This window comes from Tachyglossus aculeatus, chromosome 3, assembly GCF_015852505.1.
Source record: "Tachyglossus aculeatus isolate mTacAcu1 chromosome 3, mTacAcu1.pri, whole genome shotgun sequence".
Taxonomy (NCBI): Eukaryota; Metazoa; Chordata; class Mammalia; order Monotremata; family Tachyglossidae; genus Tachyglossus; species Tachyglossus aculeatus.
In genome coordinates, this window is record NC_052068.1 from 8,615,347 (window position 1) to 8,639,323 (window position 23,977).

The 23,977-nt window shown below is 45.5% G+C and overlaps 1 protein-coding gene across 1 annotated transcript in view; it reads left to right on the forward strand.

The window, feature by feature from the left end:
• The window catches only part of INPP5A (inositol polyphosphate-5-phosphatase A), a 610,446-nt gene that overhangs the window by 152,710 nt on the left and 433,759 nt on the right, over positions 1–23,977 (forward strand). The window contains exon 2 of the mRNA XM_038744152.1: positions 10,420–10,461. Within this exon, the coding sequence (XP_038600080.1) occupies positions 10,420–10,461 (42 nt within the window). The remainder of the gene's footprint in view (positions 1–10,419; positions 10,462–23,977) is intronic.

The following is a 23,977-nucleotide window of genomic DNA, read 5'->3' on the forward strand; positions in this document are numbered from 1 at the left end:
AATGAGCTCAAAGTGTAAAGAGGGAGACAGACATTCAAGTACATAAATAAATAAATAACAGATGTATACATAAGTGCTGTGGGGATGGGAGGGAGGATGAATAAAGGGAGCAAGTCAGGGTGAAGCAGAATAATAATGATAATAATTTATGCTGTTTGTTAAGCGCTTACTGTGTTCCAGGTATTCATCCATTCATTCATTCAGTGGTATTTATGGAACGCTTACTGTGTGCAGAGCACTGTACTAAGCACTTGGAAAGTACAGTTCGGCAACAAATAGAGACAATCCCTACCCAGCAACAGGCAGTGGGGTAGATGCAGGGTAGTAAGGTTGTCCCATATGGTGTTCATACTTTTAATCCCCATTTTACAGATGAGGTAACTGAGTCACAGAGAAGTTAAGTGACTTGCCCAAGGTCACACAGCAGATAAGTAGTGGAGCCGGGATTTGAACCCATGTCCTCTGACTCCCAAGCCTGTGCAGGGAGAAGAGGAGAGGAGGGATATGTACATAAGTGCTGTGGGGTTGAGGGTGGGGAGAATATCAAGCATCCAGAGGTCACATATTCAAGTGCACAGATGGCAGAGAAGGGAGAATGAGCCAGGGAGAAGAGGGCTTCATCGGGGAAGGCCTCCTAGAAGGGGGGTGACTGAAGAAATGCTAGACCACTTGGGAGAGCACAGCAGGACAATAACCAGACACATCTCCTGCCCACAGTGAGTTTACAGTCTGGAGGGGGAGACAGATGTTAATATAAATAAATAAATTCTGGATCTGTATATAAGTCTTTGAAGGTGGGGAATTGTGACTTAACGGTTCTGGCCTCTTGATGGGGTCTTGAGAGAAGCTGCGTGGCCTAGCGGATAGAACATGGCCCTGGTGGTCAGAAGGACCTGGGATCTAATCCCGACTCCACCACTTGTCTGCTGTAAGACCTTGAGAAAGTCACTGCATTGGGCCTCACTGTCCTCATCTGTCAAATGGGGATTGGGACTGAACCCGTCTTCTAGACTGTGAGCCCCTTGGTAGGGATTGTCTCTACTGTTGCCTGAATTGTACATTCCAAGCGCTTAGTACAGTGCTCTGTAAACAATAAGCGCTCAATAAATACGATTGAATGAATGAATGTCTGTGAGCCCACGTGGGACAGGGACCCTGTCCAACCTAGATTGCTTGTATCCATCCCATCATTTAGTACAGTGCCTGGCACCTAATAAGAGCTTAAAAAATGCCACAATTATTATTATTGTCATTATTATTGAGAAGTAAAACCTGAGCAATAAAATTCAAGCATTTTACTTTTAATAACCTACTATTTGAGTATTTTTTTTAGATCAGAATGAATCTTCTCTTTTATAGAGAGCGAGGTGGAACCTTTTTGGAAATAAATATTTTTCTTTTGTCACTGCATTTTTAACTTGTTTTCCTTTGGAACTATTTAAAGTTTTGGATATTTTGGGGTGCCATGGAGATGTAATGCAAAAATGTTCTCTAAACAAATATGTAATTTTGGTTGATCAACATTGTATATTTTTTAGAAAACAGCAGGTCCCCTTGTGGTCTTTTTTAGCCTTACTAGCTTTGAAACTTTGAGTATTCAGAATTTCTGGCTTAGGAAGAGCAAGTTTATTCCACTCTAATGTAAAATTTTAAAAGACGGCAACTAGGGACAGTCTACTGAACAGCTCTTAGAACAGTGCTTGGCATGTAGTAAGCGCTTAACAAATGTCATTATTAAATTAATTAATTCACATTCTTCCGAGATTTTTCTGTATAATGGTCCCAATTGGGCCTGCTTCCTCTGATCCGTTCCATATTTCTTACTGACAGGAGACCATTTGCTGGACTGAAATAATTCCTGAGCTTTGCTTTGGGGCTCCTTGATCTGTTTTAGAACTAATAATAATAGTGGTATTTGTTAAATACTTACTGTGTGTCAGGCACTGTACTAGGCTCTGGGGAGGGATATAAGGCATATTGGGTCGGATACAGTCCCTGTCCCTTGTGGGACTCACAGTCTCAATCCCCATTTTATAGATGAGGAAACTGAGGCACAGAGATGTGAAATGACTTGCCCAAGGCCACACAGCAGACAAGTGGCAAAGCCAGGATTAGAATCCATGACCCCTGTCTCCCAGGCCCATGCTCTATCCACTATGACTTGCTGCTTCTCTAGCAGCTGTAAACAGTATTTATTGAATACTACTACTACTACTCATAATAATGGCATTTATTAAGTGCTATGTGCAAAGCACTGTTCTAAGCACTGGGGGGATACAAGGTGATCAGTTGTCCCATGGGGCGCTCACAGTCAATCCCCATTTTACAGATGAGGTAACTGAGGCACAGAGAAGTTGTGACTTGCCCAAAGTCACACAGCTGACAGTTGGCGGAGCCGGGATTTGAACCCATGACCACTGACTCCAAAGCCTGTGCTCTTTCCACTGAGCCAAGCTGCTTCTCATGGGGATTGAATGCCCTCTGGCATACTAAGGGCTTTGAAAGTAAGGTAATAATAATGATGGTATTTGTTAAGCACTTACTATGTGCAAAGCACTGTTCTAAGCGCTGGGGGATACAAGGTGATCAGGTTGTCCCACGTGGGGCTCACAGTCTTCATCCCCATTTTACAGATCAGGGAACTGAGGCACAGAGAAGTTAAGTGACTTGCCCAAAGTCACACAGCTGACAATTGGTGGAGTCGGGATTTGAACCCATGACCTCTGACTCCAAAGCCCAGGCTCTTTCCACTGAGCCACGCTGCTTCGTAGCGTGTCTGAAACTTCGTAGGACTCTGAAACTCATTCCCTTCCCACAGGGAGTCAGTCTGCCAATCATATTTATTGATTGCTTACTGTGTGCAGAGCACTGTGCTAAGAGCTAGGGAGAGTACAGTATAACAATAAACAGACACATTCCCTGCACACAGTGAGCTTACCACTGTCTATGGGCTTACAATCTCAGTGAAGGAGACAGAAGGTCATGGGTACTAATCCCGGCTCTGCCGCTTGTCTGCTTTGGGACCTTGGGGAAGTCATTTCACTTCTCTGGGCCTCAGTTACCTCATCTGTAAAATGGGGATTGAGATGGTGAGCCCCACGTGGGACAGGGACTGCATCCAACCGATTTGCTTGTATCCACTGCAGCACTTAGTACAGTGTCTGGCACATAGTAAGCGCTTAACAAATGCCATTGTTATTATTATTACGGACATAAAATATTTGCAAATAGGATCATCAGAATGAACAATTTAATGTGCAGTGGAAGGGATTTCTGGGTACAAATGATGAGATGGGGTGCACATAACTACTGAATCATCAGAAATGGAGCTGGAAGGATTGGCGACGTGCTGTGCCAAGTACACCCTTGATTGTCAAGGAGGTAGCATGGAATCAAGGAATTAGTCAATGGTATTTATTGAATGCTTACCATCTGCAGAGCACTGTACTAAGCGCTTGGGAGAGTACAATGCAGCAGAATTGGTAGACAGTCCCTACCTAAAACTTCAAGTCAAGAAGCTGCTATTGGGGCCAGTTAGGATGTGCAAGTGCCTAAAATGCCTCATTCATAGTACTGTTTTAATATCATCAATGGTGTTTATTGAACGCTTACTTTGTGCAGAGCACTGTACTAAGTGTTTGGGAGAGTACAGTAGAACAGAGTTAGAAGACGCAATCCCTGCCCAAAATGAGTTTACAGTGTAGAGGAAAAGATTAAAAATCATTTTTAAAGGAAAGACTAAATCCAGGTGAGCCCAGAGTTCCTTTGGGCTGCGTAAACCTAGGAGCCACTGGACACAATTGGAAATTGAATAACTAGCTGGCCTCTCTTCTCTCCAGCTCGTGAGCATTATTGAAAATCCTGCCTTGGAATCAATCGATCAATCAGTCGTATTAATGGAGCACTTACTGTGTGCAGAGCACTGTACTAAGCATTGGGAAGAGTACAGTAGAACAGAGTTGGTAGACTCATTCCCTGCCCTCAATGAGTTCTCCATCAGTGGGTGTGGAGTGTGGAGTGTAACTATTACTTCTTATACTTTAGAGTGAAAAACTGTACCCTTTTTGGTTATCTTCAAACAAAAGAAGACATTAGTTCTGCTGTGAACAGGAAACATGCCTGCCAATTCTGTTGTATTGTACTCTCCCAAGGGCTTAGTACAGTGCTCTGCACACAGTAAGCACTCAATAAATACGATTGATTGGCTAGGCCAAAAGTTAATTATGGGGAAAACTTAGTTATTCCGACTTCACAGGGAGGTTTCTACTGGACTGAGTGGGAAGTCAGCTCTTCTAGACTGTAAACTCATTGTGGGCGGGGATTTCATTCATTCAATCATATTTATTGAATGCTTACTGTGTGCAAAGCACTGTACTAAGTGCTTGGAAAGTACCGTTCGGCAACAAATAAAGACAATCCCTACCTGGAATGTTTGTTTGTTGTTCCTTTGTACCCTCCCAAGCGCTTAGTAAAGTGCTATAAAAACAGTAAGTGCCCAATAAATACTATTGAATGAATGAAAAACGATTGAATGAATGAGTGAATGAATGAGGAAAGACGTACCAAGCCTATTGTCTCGTATTCTCCCAAATGGTTCATACACAGTAAGCGCTCAGTAAATACCATTGATGGGAGGACTGATTCTGGTTCCAGTTCTGGCCAAAGAATCTGGGCTGGGAGTCCCTTATGGGACAGAGATTATGTATGACCCAATTACCTTGTATTTATTTAGGGGAAACAGCTTGGTGTAGTGGTTAGAGCACGGACCTGGGAATCAGAAGGTAATGGGTTCTAAACCTGGCTCTGCCGCTTGTCTACTGTGTGGCCTTAGGCAAGTCACTTCACTTCTCTGGGCTTCAGTTACCTCTTCTGTAAAATGGGGACTAAGACTGTGAGCCCCATGTGGGACAGAAACTGTGTACACCCTGATTTGCAGGTACCCACCCCAGCATTTAGTACTGTGCTTGGCACATAGTAAGTGCTTAACAAATGCCATAATAATTATAATAATAATCTATCGAGTCATCCTGAACATTTCACTTAGTTCTATTTATTGAGTGCTTACTGTGTGCAGAGGACTGTACTAAGGGCTTAGGAGAGTACAGTGCGACACTAAGCAGACACACCCGAAGTAAGTCCACAGGCTAATCATGAATAGGGGAGAGAGACCAGAGAAGCAGTCTTCTCTCAAAGAGGGCTGGGGATGGAGCCAGGGAATCGGTCAGGGGTAGATAATAATGATAGCATTTATTAAACGCTTACTGTCTTCAAGGATGACAGAGAACAGCTAACAGCAACTTGGGACAGTACTATTGGATAACATGGTGTCTTTTAAGGCCCCCCCATAGACGGTAAGCTTGTTGTGGGCAGAGGAAGTGTCCATTTATTATTCTGTCCTGCTCTCCCAAGCACTTAGTACAGTGCTCTGCACTCAGTATGAGCTCAATAAATAAATACGACTGAATGAATGACTCCTTAGGCTCTCACTCTTAATTGTCTCATCTTCAGAGAGATCTAATTGTTTTTAATGGTATTCAGTAAATGTTTTTATCAATCAATTGTATTTATTCAGTTCTTTTTGTGGGCAGAGCACTGAACTATGCACTTGGGAGACAACAGTACAACAGAGTTGGTAGACATGTTCCCTCCCCACAATGAGCTTACAGTTTAGAAGAGGAGTGCTTACAGTCTAGAGCTTACAATGTGCCAGACACTGTACTATGCACCAGGGTAGACACAATAATAATAATAATGGCATTTATTAAGCGCTTACTATGTGCCAAGCACTGTTCTAAGCGCTGGGGAGGTTACAACGTGATCAGGTTGTCCCATGGGGGGCTCACAGTCTTAAACCCCATTTTACAGATGAGGGAACTGAGGCACAGAGAAGTTAAGTGACTTGCCCAGAGTCACACAGCTGACAATTGGCAGAGCCTGGATTTGAACCTGTGACCTCCGATTCAAAAGCCCGTGCTCTTTCCACTGAGCCATGCTGCTTCTCTAAGCTAATCAGGTTGGTTACAGTCCGGATCCCACATGGGGCTCATAGTCTTCATCCCCATTTTTACAGGTTATTTATCTGAGTCACAGAGATATGAAGTCACTTGGCCAAGATCACACAGCAGACAAGTGGCAGAGCTGGGATTAGAACAGGTCCTCTGACTCCCAGGCTCATGTTCTATCCACTAGACCACACTGCTTCTCAGCTCTAATTTATAGCAGTAATAATAATAATTATTATTATTGTGGTATTCATTAAGCACTTATTATATGCCAGGCCCAGTTCTAAGCACTGGGGTAGATTCAAGCTAATCAGGTTGGACCCAGTCCCTGGTCCCACATAGGGCTCACAGTCTTAATCCCCATTTTAAGGAGGAGGTAAGTGAGGCCCAGAGAAGTGAAGTGACTTTCCCAAGGTTACTCAGCAGACAAGTGGTGAAGCTGGGATTAGACCCCAACTCCCAGGTCCTCTGTCTCCCAGGTCCACACTCTATCCACTAGACCACGCTGCTTCTCTCCTTCCCTCTCTCTCTCCTCCTTCCTCCAATCTGTCTATTTTCTATCCAACTCAGTGCTTAGAATAGTGCTTGGAACAAATAGTAGGCAATTAGCTCCTTGAGGGCAGAGATTGTGTCTACTTAGTCTAATGTTTGGTGCATACTGAACACTTCACAGATTCAACGCGTATTATTATTCTTGACCTTCTGTCTTGTTGAGCCAGAGGAGATTCTCAGACAGGCTCAGGGGCTGCCTAACCTCAGATCGCTTGTCTGGGACATAGACTTTTGTAAGAGCTCGAGTGATGATACCAAGCGCTTAGTACAGTGCTCCTTGGCCACAGAAAGCAGCATAACCTAGTGGATGGAGCATGGACCTGGTAGTCAGAAGCTCATGGGTTCTAATACCGGTCTGCCACTTAATAATAGTAGTAATAATAATGATGGTATTTATTAAGCATTTACTAAGTGCTGTTCTAAGCGTTGGAGTAGATACAGGGTAATCAAGTTGTCCCACGTGGGGCTCACAGTTTTAATCCCCATTTTACAGATGAGGTAACTGAAGCACAAAGAAGTTAAGTGACTTCCCCAAAGTCACACAACTGACAAGTGGCGGAGCTGGGATTAGAACCCACGACCTCTGACTCCCAAGCCCGGGCTCTTTCCACTAAGCCACTCTGCTTCTCTCACTGCTTCATTTGTCTGCCATGTGACCTTGGGCAAGTCACTTGATTTCTCTGTGCCTCATCTTACAGTCTAGAAGGGGAGACAGACATTAATAGAAATAAATAAATGACAGATATAGACATAAATGTTGTGAGGCTGGGAGGGGGGATGAATACAGGGAGAGAGTCAGGGCAACACGGAAGGGAGTGGGAGAAGAGGAAAGGGGGACTTAGGGAAGGCCTCTTGGAGGAATTGGGCCTTCAGTAAGGCTTTGAAGGCAGGGAGAGTCATAGTCTGTCGGATTTGAGGAGAGAGGGGGTTCCAGGCCAGAGGCAGGACATGGGTGAGGGGTTGGTGGCGAGGTAGATGGGATCAAGGTGCAGTGAGAAGGTTAGCACTAGAGGAGCGCATATGCGGACTGAGTTGTAGTAGGAGTTGTATTTCAAAGATTTCTAGGCCATCCTGTAGGTGCTGTAAGGTGTTGGCAATGCAGAAATGAGTGAAGGACACACAAATGGTTGTGTGTATGTGTGGCTGGGCCCTCCCCAGACTAAGCCCCATTTCCCCTCTTTGCTCTCCCATTTACAGTGACTCTGAACTTAAACACTTTCGTACTCACCCTAGCCCCATAACACTTATGAAAATATCTTAGACTCTATTTCCCTAATGTATTTTAATGTCCATTTCCCCCTGTAGCTTGCAAACTATTTCTGGGTAGGGATCATGTCTGTTGTATCATCATCATCAGTGGTATTTATTGAGTGTTTACGTGTGCAGAGCACTGTACTAAGCACTTGGGAGACTACAGTATAACAATCTATCAGACACATTCTCAGCCCACAGCTTAATTTCTAGAAGGGGAGATAGACATTAATACAAATGAATTAAAATGAGAGATATGTACATAAGTTCTCTGGGGCTGGGAGGGGGAGATGAATAAAGGGAGCAAGTCACAGTGACGCAGAAGGGAATGGGAGAAGAAGAAAAGAGGGCTTAGTAAGAAGTTCTGTTTTGGACATGTTAAGTTTGAGGTGAAGGGAGGACATTCAAGTAGAGATGTCTTGAAGGCAGGAGGAAACGTGAGACTGCAGAGAGGGAGAGAAATCAGGGCTGGAGTTGGAGATAGGGGAATGGTAGAGATGGTAGTTGAAGCCATGGGAGCAAATGTGTTCTCCAAGGGAGTGGGTGTAGATGGAGCATAGAAGGGGACCCAAAACTGAACCCTGAGGGACCCCCACAGTTAGGGGGTGAGAGGCAGAGGAGGAGCCCACGAAAGAGACTGAGAATGAGCAGCCAGAGGGGGAGAACCAGGAAAGGACAGTGTCAGTGAAGCCGAGGTTGGATAATGACAGAGATTACATGAAGTCACTTCAGAGATTTAGGAGAGAAAATAATTGGGGGTGGGGGGCCGATCAATATTATCAGTAACCTTGGGGCTGTGGTATCAGGACTTAGGTCAAAGAACATCCTGCCACAGGCAGGGGAGTGAGAGAAGACCAGGGTAGGCAAATTCCCCTCCAAGGGGAGGGAAGGAGGGAGCAAAAAGGGGTTGGGAGGGAGAGACTTCTATAAACATTTAGTTGGAATTTTTGCTGCCAGCTCTATAAAGGGTAAAGTAGAACCATTCTACGTACGCAGTTTGAAGTCACAATCCCCTATGCAAAAGGCTTTCCTTTGGCCTGTTTACTTAAGGTTCAAAATGTAGTTGATGCATGAGTTCTTGGAAAAACCCAGCTATCGGTATGACAATAATATATGGAAGCCTAGTGCCAACTTTCCATTTTAAGTGCGGGAGTGGAAAGAGGGCGGGGCTTTAGTGGCCCGGGAGGAGGCAGCCATCGAAGGGCAACGGGCCACCGAGTCATCATCTTGTGTCCCCTTGGGCCAGGATGGAAACCCTTGGTACTCAGCCGAGATCGGGAATGAGCGAGGCTGGAGGTTGGGTGCCCCCCGCCTCCCGAACCCTCCCGTCCCTCTTGAGGACTTGATAGTGATGTGTGAGGACTGTGGCTAATGAGTTAGACCTGCTCGGGATCATCCATAGTGTAGCCGGGGAATGTATTCAGAGCCAAATATCCGCGGCAGTTGATACTTGTGAAATTTCCAGGCAATGAAGAAATCATCCCAGGGTGTAGGACAGAATTGTCGGAAGTTTTAGCCCTTTTCCCTTCCTTAGATAATTTCCTCCCATCCTCTCCCTCCCCAACACCTCTCTTCCCTCGCTCTCATTCCCCCTTTGTGTATATACATATGTATATATGTGTTTATCCATGAATATATGATAAATGTAGACATATTTGCATATATTCATCTATGGCCATGTGTTACATATAGCCCCAAGTGGTACAGGGACTGTGTCCAATCCAATTTGCTTGTATCCATCCCAGCGCTTAGTACAGTGCCTGGCACATAGTAAGCACTTAACAACTGTCATTATTATTATCATTATTATTATTATTCACTTATGATATATATGTATATTTAGAGAAGCAGCGTGGCTCAGTGGCAAGAGCACGGGCTTGGGAGTCAGGTCATGGGTTCTAATCCTGGCTCCTCCACTTTTCAGCTGTGTGACTTTGGGCAAGTCACTTCATTTCTCTGTGCCTCAGTTACCTCATCTGGCAAATGAGGATGAAGGCTGTGAGCCCCACGTGGGGCAACCTGATGACCTTGTATCTCCTCCAGTGCTTAGAACAGTGCTTGGCACATAGTAAGCACTTAATAAATACCAACATTATTATTATATAAATTTGTATATATCCATCTTTGTCCATGTGATGTATATGTTTATGTGCATCCATGTGTGGTAGAAATATACCCATACATACATAACCTCCTGAAGAAACCATAATAATGTTCATATTCAGTTTAAATCCAGGTGACCCCTTGTCTTGCCTGTCTTAGAGAAAAAGTATGGTCTTAGTGGCAAGAGCACGGGCCTGGGACTTGGAGGATGTGGATCCTAATCCCGTCTCTACCACTTGTCTGCTCTGTGACCTTGGGCAAGTGACTTCACTTCCTTGGGCCTTAGTCATCTCATCTGTAAAATGGGGATTAAGACTGTGAGCCTCTTGAGGGACATGGACTGTGTCCAACCCAATTAGCTTTTAAATATCCCAGCACTTAGTACAATGCCTGTCTCAGGGTAAGCGTTTAGAAAATACCTTAAAAAAGTTAGTAATATCAGTTCTCAGACCAGACCTGTTTTACAAAGTCTTTTACTGCAATCTAACAGTCTTTCATTTTTATTTTTCAGCCAGAAAATTTGCAGAAGAACTGGCTTCGCGAGTTTTACCAGGTAAGAAATTATTTTAAACTGTTTTCCATCCCCCACCTCGCTCTGCTCTAGCATGTTCCTCTAGCTCCTGGTTGTAGTAACGCAGTTTGTGCCACAGGAGAAGAGAGAAGTGTCTGGGAGATGACCAGTCTTACCCAAGGTCGTAGACAATGGACCGTGACCGAACTGATTACTTTGTATCTACTCCAGTGTTTAGCACAGTGCGTGGCACATATTCATCGCTTAACAAATTCTATTTTAAAAAAGTAATCTGTCAATCAATCTGAGCTCTCACAGGTGCAATGCACTCTGTGAAGCACTTGGGAAAGCACAATATAGAAAGTAGGTGGTATTGTAGACCATGAGAAGCAGTGTGGTCTAGCGGAAAGAGTATGGGCCTGGGAGTCAGAGGAACTGGGTTCTAATGCCGACACGGCCAGTTGCCTGCTGTGAGACCTTGGGCAAGCCAGTTAACTTCTCTGTGCCTCCATTACCTCATTTGTAAGACTGGGAGCCCCATGTGGAACATGAACTGTGTCCAACCTGATTATCTTGATTCTACCCCAGTGTTTAGTACAGTGCCTGACACATAGTAAGCACTTCATCAATGAAAGGTAGAAATGCTCATTGCCCTCAAGGAACTTATGATCTATTGGGAGAGTCAGGTCCTTTCTAGGGACTTGGGATTTGGAGTGGCACATAAAAAGCGCTTAACAAATGCCATCATTATTATTCTTAAGGAAAGGCTCAGTGAAGGAGTGTGGCCTAGTGGAAAGAGAACAAGTCTGGGATCAGAGGACCTGCGTTCCAGTTCCGGTTGTACCACTTGCCTGTTGTGTGACCCTGAGCAAGTCATGTGATCTCACTGTGCCTCAGATTCAGCAACTGTAAAATGGGGATTCAGTAGCTGCTCTCCCTCCAAAGGGCCCGGGCTTGGGAGTCAGAGGTTATTTATTTCCTCAATCGTATTTATTGAGCACTTACTGTGTGCAGAGCATTTTACTAAGCACTTGGAAAGTACAATTAGGCAACAGAGACAACCCTACTATCATGTCTTATTAATCAATCAGTCGATGGTATTTATTGAGCCCATACCATGTGCAGAGCTCTACACTAAGCGCTTGGGACAGTAGCATATGACAGAGTCAGAAGACACGGTCCCTGCCCACCATAAATCGAAGTAGCCCCTAAGTACTCAGGGGACAGAAAACCTAGAAGACAACTCAGCTCTTTTGTCAGAATGAACTTCATCCACTTACCACCCCTTGTGTGAAGAAGGGTTCGTTCTCCCTCTACCCATTCCAAGCTTTATCGTCAATCCAGTCCCCTCTCAACCTGTATCTCTCCCCACTGAAGAGTCCCATAGCCTTAGAGAGAAACTTCTCCGCCTCCTGGCCATGGTAGTTGCTCTGCCCTGTGCCTTCCCCAGTTGACGGCATGCAGCCCGTCCACCCCATCAGACTGCACGATCCTCCAGGATGACGGCAGTGCGACATTCTTCTGCTGTACCTTCCCAAGCCCTTAGTACAACTAATCAATTGATGGCATTTATTGAGCACTTATTGTGTGCAGAGCATTGTACTAAGCACCTGAAGAGTACGATATAACAGTACAGTGCTTCCTACTCAGCAGGCACCCAATAAATATGACTTGCATTAACCACATCGATTGGACCGGGAGTCACAAGATCCGAGTTCTAATTTCAGCATGACCACTTGCCTGCTGGGGTACCCTGAGTAAGACACTTAACCTCTTTGTGCCCGTTTCTTCATCTGTAAAATGGGGACAGAACACCAGCTCTCCCTCTTAGACTGGGAGCCTGGGAGGGATGGGGACTGTGTCCGATCTGAGAATCACCAGAACACCATGGAAAGCGGCAAGGTCTACTGGAAAGAGGCCAGGCCTGGGAGTCAGAGGACCTGGGTTCTAATCCTACTTCCACCACTTGTCCGCTATGTGACCCTAGGCAAGTCACTTCAGTTCTGTAGGTCTCAGTTTTCTCAACTGCAAAATGGGGATCCAATACTTGTTCTCCCTCCTACTTGGCTTGCTAGACCCACGTGAGACACAGGAATTGTGTCTGACCTGACTGATTCATACCTATCCCAATGCTTAGAACAATGTGAGATACATATAAGCACTTGACAAATACCATAAAATAACTGAAAAAGCCCACCATCATCATCATTATTATTCCTGAGGACTCCAGTGGTACACACCTTAGTTTTAAATGGTCCCCCTGAGGGCCCCTAAAGCCCCAACCCTTTTTCCACCCAATATCCAGTTAGAACATCCGGACTTGGATGGCGCTACCATGTCTCCAAGGATGCCAGTATGTTGAGCTACATAGACCTGAGAGAAGGGGGAAGAGAGAGGGAGGGAGGGAGGGAAGGAGAGAGAAAGAGAGAGATAAAGAGAGAAAGAACAAACCTACGTAGGTCATGGGTTCTAATCCCAGCTCTGCCACTTGTCAGTTGTGTGACATTGGGCAAGCCACTTAACTTCTCTGTACCTCAGTTACCTCATCTGTAAAATGGGGATTAAAACTGTGACCCCACGTGGGACAACCTGATTACCTTGTATCTACCCCAGTGCTCAGAACAGTGCTGGGCACATAGTAAGCCCTTAACAAATACCATCATCATCATCATCCTACTTAGACCATGTACTCCAGGCAGGAGACTGTGTCTGACCTGATTATCTTGAGTAATAATAATGATAATAATTATTATAATTATGAGTGAATAGTACTGCTTAGTACAGTGGTTGGCACATAGAAACAAATGTCACAGTAGTTATTGTTCTCATTATAATGAGATGTAACGTGTCCTAGTGGATAGAGCACGGTCCTGGGAGTCAGAAGGACCTGGATTCTAATCTTGGCTCCATCACTTGTCTGCTGTGTGACCTTAGGCAAGTCACTTCCTTCTCTGTGCCTCAGTCAGCTCATCCGTAAAATGGGGATTAAGACTGCAAGCCTTATGTAGGCCAGGGGACTGTATCAAACGCAATTACCTTACATCTACCCCAGTGCTTATTACAGTGCTTGGCACATAATAAGCAAATGTCTTGTCTCATGCTGTCGAGTCCTCTCTGACCCATAGTGACACCATAGACATATTTCTCCCAGAACTCCCCACCTCCATCTGCAGTTGTTCTGGGAGTGGATCCAGAGAGTTTTCTTGGGAAAAATCCAGAAGTGGTTGACCATCTTCTCCTTCCACGCAGTCAACTCGAGTCTCCGCCCTCGACTCTCTCCCGTTTCACTGCTGCCCAACACAGGGGAGTTTTGACTTGTAGCAGGTGTCCTGCCACTCGCTAGCCACTGGGCAAACTAGGAATGGAAAGAACAGGCCTCTGCTTGACTCTCTCTCCCTTAGTCGAGACTGCTAGAATCCTGGAAACTTTCCAGATGCGGCCCTGAGAGGGGACTTAGCAAATACCACAATTATTATTGTTATTATTTTTATTATTATTAGATCTTATGGTTCCCAGGCCAAAGTCTGAATGGACCCAAGCCCTCCAGGGGTCACCTTTGCCATTTTAGCCCTTCAAGACCTCAGCAGACTGGGGGGACACATTTTAGCTTTTGACATGATCCGGGCCAGGGCAAAGTCGGGATGAGGGAGACAGAGGGACTGCTGGCCTATTTACCACAGTGTGTACCAACCCATTGGGATGTGGCCACTGTTGGAGAAAATGGGCTAGGGAGTAAAGGCCCTTGAGTGTAGGGCTTGGCCCTTCTTCAATGGTGACTAATTCTAATAATAACTGTAGTGTCTGCTGTGCATTTACTATGTGCCAAGCACTGAGCAGCGTGCTGAGGTAGATTCAGTACAGACGGATCAAACCCAGTCTTTGTCTCACAGTCTAAAGGGGAGGGAGAATACATATTCAATTCCCATTTTGCAGATGGGGAAACTGAGGCCTAGAGAAATTAGATGATTTGCCCAGGGTCACCCAGCAGGCGAGGGATCGAGATGGGATTAGAATCCATTAACCCTTGAACCCTGGGCTTCAAGGCTGTCCATCACCTCGCCCCCTCCTACCTCACCTCCCTTCTCTCCTTCTACAGCCCTGCCTGCACCCTCCGCTCCTCTGCTGCTAATCTCCTCACCATACCTCGTTCTCGCCTGTCCCACCATCAACCCCCGGCCCACGTCATCCCCCGGGCCTCGAATGCCCTCCCTCTGCCCATCCGCCAAGCTAGCTCTCTTCCTCCCTTCAAGGCCCTACTGAGAGCTCACCTCCTCCAGGAGGCCTTCCCAGACTGAGCCCCTTCCTTCCTCTCCCCCTCGTCCCCCTCTCCATCCCCCCATCTTACCTCCTTCCCTTCCCCACAGCACCTGTATATTGTATATATGTTTGTACATATTTATTACTCTATTTATTTATTTATTTATTTTACTTGTACATATCTATTCTATTTATTTTATTTTGTTAGTACGTTTGGTTTTGTTCTCTGTCTCCCCCTTTTAGACTGTGAGCCCACTGTTGGATAGGGACTGTCTCTATATGTTGCCAATTTGTACTTCCCAAGAGCTTAGTACAGTGCTCTGCACACAGTAAGCGCTCAATAAATACGATTGATGATGATGATGATTAGAATCCCTATTCGCAGTCTTGGGCTCTTCCCACCTCATCATGTTGCCTCTATTGTACTTACCCAAGGTCTGAGGACAGTGCTTTGCAAGGAGTAGGGACTCAATAAATACTGTCAATTGGGTGGGCTGTGCAGACATGATGCGCTTCCTTAATTGTTTTGGTGGTCATGGCTGTTTTGAATGACAGAAGTCATTTGATCAATCAGTCGTATTTACTGAGCAAGCACTTAGTACAGTGCTCTGCACACAGTAAATGCTCAATATATATGATTGAATGAATATACTATGTTCAGTAGTATTAAGCGCTTGTATTAAGCACTTGGGAAAGTGCAATATAACAGAGTTGGTAGACATTTTCCCTGCCCACAATGAGCTTGCAGTCTAGAAAGGGGGACAGATACCAATAAAAATAAATATATTATGATTCAATCATTCATATTTATTGAGAAGCAGCGTGGCTCAGTGGAAAGAGCCAGGGTTTGGGAGTCAGAGGTCATGGATTCTAATCCCGACTCCACCAGTTGTCCACTGTGTGACTTTGGGCAAGTCACTTCCCTGGGCCTCAGTTACCTCATCTGTAAAATGGGGATGAAGACTGTGAGCCCCACGGGGAACAACCTAATAACCTTGTATCTGTCCCAGTGCTTAGAACAGTGCTTGGCACGTAGTAAGCATTTAACAAATACCAACATTATTATTATTATTATTATTATTATCATTATTATTATTGAGTGCTTGCTGTGTGCAAAGCACCGTACTAAGCACTTGGAAAAGTAGAATACAGCAATAAAGAGAGACAATCCCTGCCCACAGTGAGCTCATAGACTAGAGGGGGGAGACAGACATCAATATAAGTAAACAGACATCAATATTAATGAATAAAATTACAGACATAATAATACTAATAGTATTTAAGTGCTTACTATGTGCCAAACACTGTTCTAAACGCTGGGGTGAGTACAGGGTAATCAGTTTGTCCCACGTGGGGCTTACAGTCTTAATCGCCATTTTATAGATAAGGGAATTGAGGCACAGAGAAGTTAAGTGACTTGCTCAAAGTCACACAGCTGACAAGTGGCAGAGCCGGAATTAGAATCCATGACCTTTGACTCCCAAGCCCTGTGCTCTTTCCACTGAGCCACGCTGCTTCTCTCTCTCTCTGTCTCTCTGTCTATATATGTATGTATATGTAGATATCTGCATGTAGATATCTACATAAGTGCTGTCTGGCGGGGTGGGGGGAAGAGCAAAGGGAGTGAGGGTGATGCAGAAGGGAGTCGGAGATGAGGAAAAGTGGGGCTTAGTCTGGGAAGGCCTCTTGGAGCAGATGTGCCTTCAGTAAGGCTTTGAAGGCAGGGAGAGTAATTGTCTCATAATAATAATGATGATGATGGTATTTGTTAAACACTTACTATGTGCCAAGCACTGTTTCTAAGTGCTGGAAATCAGATTGTCCCACGTGGGGCTCACAGACTTAATTGCCATTTTACAAATGAGGGAACTGAAGCACAAAGAAGTGAAGTGACTTGCCCAAAGTCACACAGCTGATAAGTGCCAGAGCTGGGATTAGAACCCACGACCTTGTTATGTCCGTAAGTGCTGTGGGGCTGAGGGTGTGAGGAAGGAGTGCAGCTTAGAACAATGCTTTGCACATAGTAAGCACTTAACAAATACCATCATAATTATTATTATTAAATCCAAGTGCAAGGGTGACTCAGAAGGGCATGGGAGAAGAGGAAGCAAGGACTTGGTTGGAGAAGGCCTCTGGCAGAAGATTCATGGCTTAGTGGAGAAGCATCGTGGCTTAGTGGAAAGAGCATGGGCATGGGAGTCAGAGGGCAAGTCACTTCACTTCTCTAGGCCTCAGTTACCTTATCTGTAAAATGGGGATTAAGACTGTGAGCCCCATGTGGGACAACCTGATTACCACGTATTTACCCCAGCACTTAGAACAGTGCTTGGCACATAGTAAGTGCTTAACAAATACCATCATCATTATTATTATTATTAATTAAGGCTTTGAAGGTGAGGAGAGTGATTGAGAGCTCACCTCCTCCAAGAGTTCTTCAGACTGAGCCCCCTTTTTCCTCTCCTCCTCCCCATCCCCCCTTGCTCTACCTCCTTCCCCTCCCCACACACCTGTATATGTGTTTGTACAGATTTGTTACTCTATTTTACTTGTACATATTTACTATTCTATTTATTTTGTTAATGATGTGCATTTAGCTTTAATTCTATTTGTTCTGATGACTTGACACCTGTCCACATGTTTTGTTTTGTTGTCTGTCTCCCCCTTCTAGACTGTGCGCCCGTTGTTGGGTAGGGACCGTCTCTATATGTTGCCAACTTGTACTTCCCAAGCACTTAGTACAGTTCTCTGCATACAGTAAGCGCTCAATAAATACGATTAAATGAGTGAATGAATATGAAGAGGGAGGGTGTTCCACGCCAGAGGCAGGAAATGGTTGAGAAGTCGGTGGTGAGATAGACGAGAGGGAGGTACAGTGAGAAGGTTAGCATTAGAGGAGCAAAGTGTGCGGGCTGGGTCATAGTAAGAAATCCTGGAGGTGAGGGAGGAGGGGATAAGGTGATTGACTACTTTTAAGTCGATGGTGAAGACTTTCTGTTTGCATCGGAAGTGAATGGGCAACCACTGGAGGTTCTTAAAGAGAGGGGAGACATGGCCTGAGTTTTTCTGTAGAAAAATGATCCGGGCAGCAGAGAGAAGTATGGACTGGAGTGGGCAGAGGCCAGCAAGGATGCTGATACAGCCAACAAGGCAGAATAGGATAACTGCTTTTATTAATAATAATAATGTTGGTATTTGTTAAGCCCTTACTATGTGCCAAGCACTGTTCTAAGTGCTGGCGGGGGGGATACAAGGTAATCAAGGTTGTCCCACGTGGAGCTCACAGTCTTAATCCCCATTTTACAGGTGAGGGAACTGAGGCACAGAGAAGTGAAGTGACTTGCCCAAAGTCACACAGCTGACAAGTGGCGAAGCCGGAATTAGAACCCATGACCTCTTACTCCCAAGCCTGGGCCCTTTCCACTGAGCCAAGCTGCGGTAGCAGTTTGGATGGAGTGGAAATGGTGGATTTTAGTGATTTTAGCGACAGGATTTGGTGACAGATTGAATATGGGGGTTGAATAAGAAAGACGAGTTGAGGATAACACCTAGGTTATGTGCTGGTGAGACAGGCAGGTTGGTGGTGCCGTCTACAGTGAGAAAAGTCAGGAGAAAGACAGGGTTTGGGTGGGAAGATGAGTTCTGCTTTGAACATTAAATTTGAGGTTATGGCAGGACATTCAATAACAGATGTCTTGAAGGCAGGAAGAAATGCAAGACTGCAGAGGAGGAGAGAGAATGGGGCATAGAAGTAGTAGTTGAAGCCATGGTAGCGAATGAGTTCTCCAAGGGATTGTAGATGGAGAATAGAAGGGGACTCAGAACTGAACCTTGAGGGACCCCCACAGTTAGAGGGTAGGAGGCAGAGGAGAAGCCCGCAAAAGAGACTGAGAATGAGCGGCCAGAGAGATAGGAGGGAAACCAGGAGAGGACAGTATCAGGGTAGCCAAAGTTGGTTAATGTTTCCAGGAGATTGGGGTGTTGGACTGTGTTGAAGGCAGCTGAGAGGTGGAGGAGGATTAGAATGGAGTAGAGACCATTGCATTTGGCAAGAAGGAGGTGATTTTGACCTCTGTCTACATGTTTTGTTTTGTTGTCTGTCTCTCTCTTCTAGACTGTGAGCCTGTTGTTGAGTAGGGACCGTTTCTATATGTTGCCGACTTGTACTTCCCAAGCGCTTAGTATAGTGCTCTGCACACAGTAAGCACTCAATAAATACAATTGAATTAATGAATGAATGAGATCATTGGTGACCTTTGAGAGAGAGGTTTCTGTAGAACGAAGGGAGCAGAAGCGAAATTAGAGTGACTCAGGGAGTGGATTGGAAGAGTAGAAGTGAAAGCAGCGGTGTAGACAACATGCTCAAGAAGTTTGAAGTATGGGATAATATCCAGATGGAGCCACTGGTTCAGGGGAGGTTATTTTTAGGACAGGGGAGACATGAGTGTGTTTGAAAGCAGTGGGGAAGAAGCAGCAGACTAAAGCCAGGCTGCTGTAGGTGAACGGAGGGTTAAGGTGGAATCGGTGACTGTCATGGAGTCGTTTGCTGTGGTTGTGGTTTTGTGCGTTGCTCTCTGTCCCCTTTCGTCTTCCACCCCTCATCTCAGAGAGAGGAAGGAGCCGTGGAAATCACCTTGAAAGGGACCAATTCTCTGTCAGAATTGGGGGGGTGTGATCTGAACCCAGCTCCTGGCGAGACCCCGATCTGGAGGACCCCGTGTAAAAGGGTGTGGCCGCATGCCTAGACCATCATCACGGTTGGTTAGGAGCCCAGAATGGCGTGGCCCAGTGGAAAGAGCCCGGGCCTGGGAGTCAGAAGGACCTGGGTTCTAATCCTGGCCCCATCACTTGTCTGCTGGGTGACCTTGGTCAAGTCACTTCATTTCTCTGTGCCTCAGTTACCTCATCTGTAAAATGAGGATTAAAACTGTGAGCTCTGTGTGGGACGTGGACTGTGTCAGTGCTATTGCGTTGTAATGATGGCATTTATTAAGCACTTACTATGTGCAAAGCACTGTTCTAAGTGCTGGGGAGGTTACAAGGTTATCAGGTTGTCCCACTGGGGGCTCGCAGTCTTAATCCCCGTTTTACAGATGAGGTAACTGAGGCACAGAGAAGTTAAGTTACTTGCCCAAAGTCTCACAGCTGACGGTGGAGCCGGGATTTGAACCCATGACCTCTGACTCCAAAGCCCGTGCTCTTTCCACTGAGCCATGCTGCCTCTGCTTGTATCTACTCCAGTGCTGAGTACAGGTCCTGGCACCTAGTAAGCACTTAACAAATACCATATCTATATTAAAAAAAAAATTCTTTCCGAAGAGTTTAGCTGTGGACTGTTTAGCAAACCTTCTTCCTTTGTTTGTATCAGGTACGTTTTTGGTGGGTGTAGAGCACCACCTAGCCCAACGCTGGGGCAGTGCAGGGGGTCGCCTCTTACACAGTAGCATTGGGGAGGGTCTCCAAGTTCGGCTGGAATAGGGGGTTCTCCTCTTGTCCAGGGATCGGGCCCGCTCATGACTCTTTGTCTGTGAACCGCAGGCGATTCTTATTTGTAAGCCCGTTGTTGGGGAGGGACCGTCTCTATATGTTGCCGACTTGTACTTCCCAAGTGCTTAATACAGTGCTCTACACACAGTAAGTGCTCAATAAATACAATTGAATGAATAAATGAATGAATAATAATAATGGTATTTGTTAAGCGCTTACTATGTGCAAAGCACTGTTCTGGGGGTTACAAGGTGATCAGGTTGTCCCACCTGGGGCTCACCGTCTTAATCCCCATTTTAAAGATGAGGTCACTGAGGCACAGAGAAGTTAAGTGACTTGCCCAGAGTCATGCAGCTGACAAGTAGCGGAGCTGGGATTAGAACCCATGACCTCTGACTCCCAAGCCTCGGCTCTTTCCACTGAGCCACACTGCTTCATAATAATACTAATAATAGTGGTATTTAATAATTATAATAATAATAATTATGGTATTTGTTTAGCACTTACTGTGTGCCAGGCACTGTAGTTAGCGCTAGAGTGGATACAAGCGAATGGGGTGGGACACAGACCCTGTCTCATGTGGGGCTCACAGTCTCAATCCCCATTTTACAGATATGGTAACTGAGACCCAGAGAAGTGAAGTGACTTGCCCAAGGTCACACAGCAGACAAGTGGCAGAGCCGGGATTAGAACACATGACCTTCTGACTCCCGGGCCCATGCTGTATCCACTATACCATGCTGCTTCTGTTGTTAAGTAGGTTACTATGTGCCTAGTACTGTTCTAAGCGCTGGGGTAGTTAGGAGCTTGGACAGTCCCTGTTTCACAAGGGACACGTTTGACAGCTTAGAGAGTGGCTGGGAGTCAGAAGGACCTGGGTTCTGTTCCTAGCTCCACCACTTGCCTTCTGTGTGACCTTGGGCAAGTCACTTCCAGCACTTACAAAAGTGCTCGGCACATAGTAAGCACTTAAAAAATACTGTTAAAAACAACAGCAACAGCAAAAACAAACTTCTCTGGGCTTCAGCTACCTCCTCTGTAAAATGGGGAAGAAGACTGTGAGCCCCATGTGGGAAAGGGACTGTGCCTAACATGACTATCTTGTGTCTACCGCAGCCCTTAGTACAGTGCCTGACACAAAGTCAGTACTTAACAAATGCCTTTGAAAAAACAACAGCAACTACAAAAATTTATCTGGGCTTCAGTTACCTCCTCTGTAAAATGGGGATGAAGACTGTGAGCCCCATGTGGGACTGGGACTGTGTCCAACCTGTTTATCTTGTACCTACCGCAGCACGTAGTACAGTGCCTGGCACAAAGTCAGTCCTTAATAAATGCCACAATTATTGTTACTGTTACCTGGCTGTTGAAGCCCGGTAGCCCCAGGACACTTAGGGTTAGCCTGACCATCCCCTCTGGCGCTTCCTCGGCTCGGGGGGGGGGGGGGGGGGGGGGTTGTTGGAGGAGGTCCGGTCATCGCTGTTTGCAGTAGTGGGCTCAGTCTTAGAGGAGGATTTGGGGGACATTTGGAAGACGATGTTTTCTTCAGGACACTCAGTCTTCCGTTCTCACTGTTAGAGATGATTTTGCGGAAGCAATGAGAAGATGATGTATGCTGCAAGCGGCTCTCTCTGCTCACTCTTAGATGAGGGTTTGGGGGAACAGTGGGAAGACTGCGTTAAGAGGCTCACTCTCTGTGCTCACTCTAAGATGAGGTTTTGAGGGGAAAAATAACATGTTGCTTGAAGCCTCCAAATTTGAAGGAGCAGAAGGGGTCCGGCCTTGCTGAGAGGACACTATGGGAGTCGGGTTTCTCTCCTTCCTGAAGCGCACCGGTGGGTAGGCAGGGAGCAGCTCGTGCTATTCTATTCACTGCTGTATTGGTCTAGAAATCAAACGGTGGTATTTATTGAACCCCTACTACGTGCAGAAGCATGGTGTAATGGATAGAGCGTGGGCCTGGGAGGCAGAAGGTCATGGGTTCTGATCCTGGCTCTGCCACTTGTCTGCTGTGTGACCTTGGGCAAGGCACTGTACTTCTTTGTGTCTGTTACCTCATCTGTAAAATGGGGATTGAGACTGTGAGCCCCATATGGGACAGGGACTGTCCAACTTGATTTGCTCGTATCCACGCCAGCGCTTACTACAGTGCCTAGCACATAGTAAGCACTTAACAAATACCATCATCATCATCCTCATCATTAGACTAAGCACTTGGGAGAGAACAAGTGCTTCCCTCTAGATTGTAAGCTCACTGTGGGGAGAAAACCTGTCTTCCAACCCTTTTGCATTGTACTCTCCAAAGCGCTTAGTATAGTGCTCTACACACAGTAAACACTCAATAAATCAACACTCAAGAGAAGCAGCGTGGCCTAGTGGCAAGAGCACGGGCTTGGGAGTCAGAGGTCGTGGGTTCTAATCCCACCTCCTCCACTTGTCTCTATGTGACTTTGGGCAAGACACTTCACTTTTCTGTGCCTGAGTTACCTCATCTGTAAAATGGGGATTGAGACTGTGAGCCCCAAATGGGACAACCTGATCACCTTTATCTACCCCAGTGCTTAGAACAGTGCTTGGCTCATAGTAAGCACTTAACAAATACCATAATTATTTTATTATTAAATCCTGCTAATCGATTGATTACAATAGAGTTAGAAGGCAGGGTCCCTACCCTACAGGATCATACAATCTAGCAGGTGACATAACCACTAAAATACATTGCAGATAGGTGGGTGTAATAGTGTATAAATTAAATAAATGCTAAGTAGGCAAGGGAAATTTGTGGTCTGATGAAACAAGTATAGGGCTGGGAATAGACGAGTATGAGTCTATTCCCAAGCTGTTGTGTGACTTTGGGTAAGTCACTTGACCTCTCTATGTGTCAGAGTCTTCATTGATGAGTCAATAAATCAGTGGTATTTATTGGGCACTTACCATGTACAGAGCACTGTATATGCACTTGGGAAAGCACAATAGAACAGATTTGGTAGAAATATTCCTTTCCCACAATTAGCTATGTAAAATGGGGGTAATAACCGCAATAAGGATTATTTGATGCAAAAATGAGATCATAGATGGCTCTTTGCAGAAAATGAAAGAGTTGGTACCAAAACCAGAATATTATTATTATCTGTCCATGTTGACCTGGTTTCCATAAGCCTGCCAATTAAACAGTAGCATCATCATTATCAGTGGACTTTATTGAGCGCTTACTGTGTGCAGAGCACCGTACTAAGCGCTTGGGAAAGTACAGTGCAAGACAGTGGGTAGACACTTACCCTGCCCACTAATGAACTTACAGTCTAGAGGGGGAGACAGACATTGAAGTAATGATATAAACAAATAGTTTATAGGCCTAACTTCAGCTGCCTAATCAGTATTTGCTACTGAAAAGCCCACTGTCAATAAATTAGAAGCAGCATGGCGTAGTGGATAGAGCCCGGGCCTGGGAGTCAGAAGGACATGGGTTCTAATCCCGGCTCTGCCACTTGTCTGCTGTATGACCTTGGGCAAGTCACTTCACTTCTTTGTGCCTCAGTTCTCTCATCTGTAAAATGAGGATTGAGTCTGTGAGCCCCAAGTGGGGCAGAGACTGTGCCCAACTTGATTTGCTCGCATCCACCCCAGCACTTATTACAGTGCCTAGCACATAGTAAGCATTTAATAAATACCACAGTTATTATTATTAATAAATAAGAACTTCTCTCCCAGATTGCGAGGTCAGCTGAAGGGAGCTGTAGGACATGATGAATTTAAGAGAAGCTTATTTTATTTTTTCTGTGGTCATTGGTAAAGTACTTACGCCATGCCAGGCACT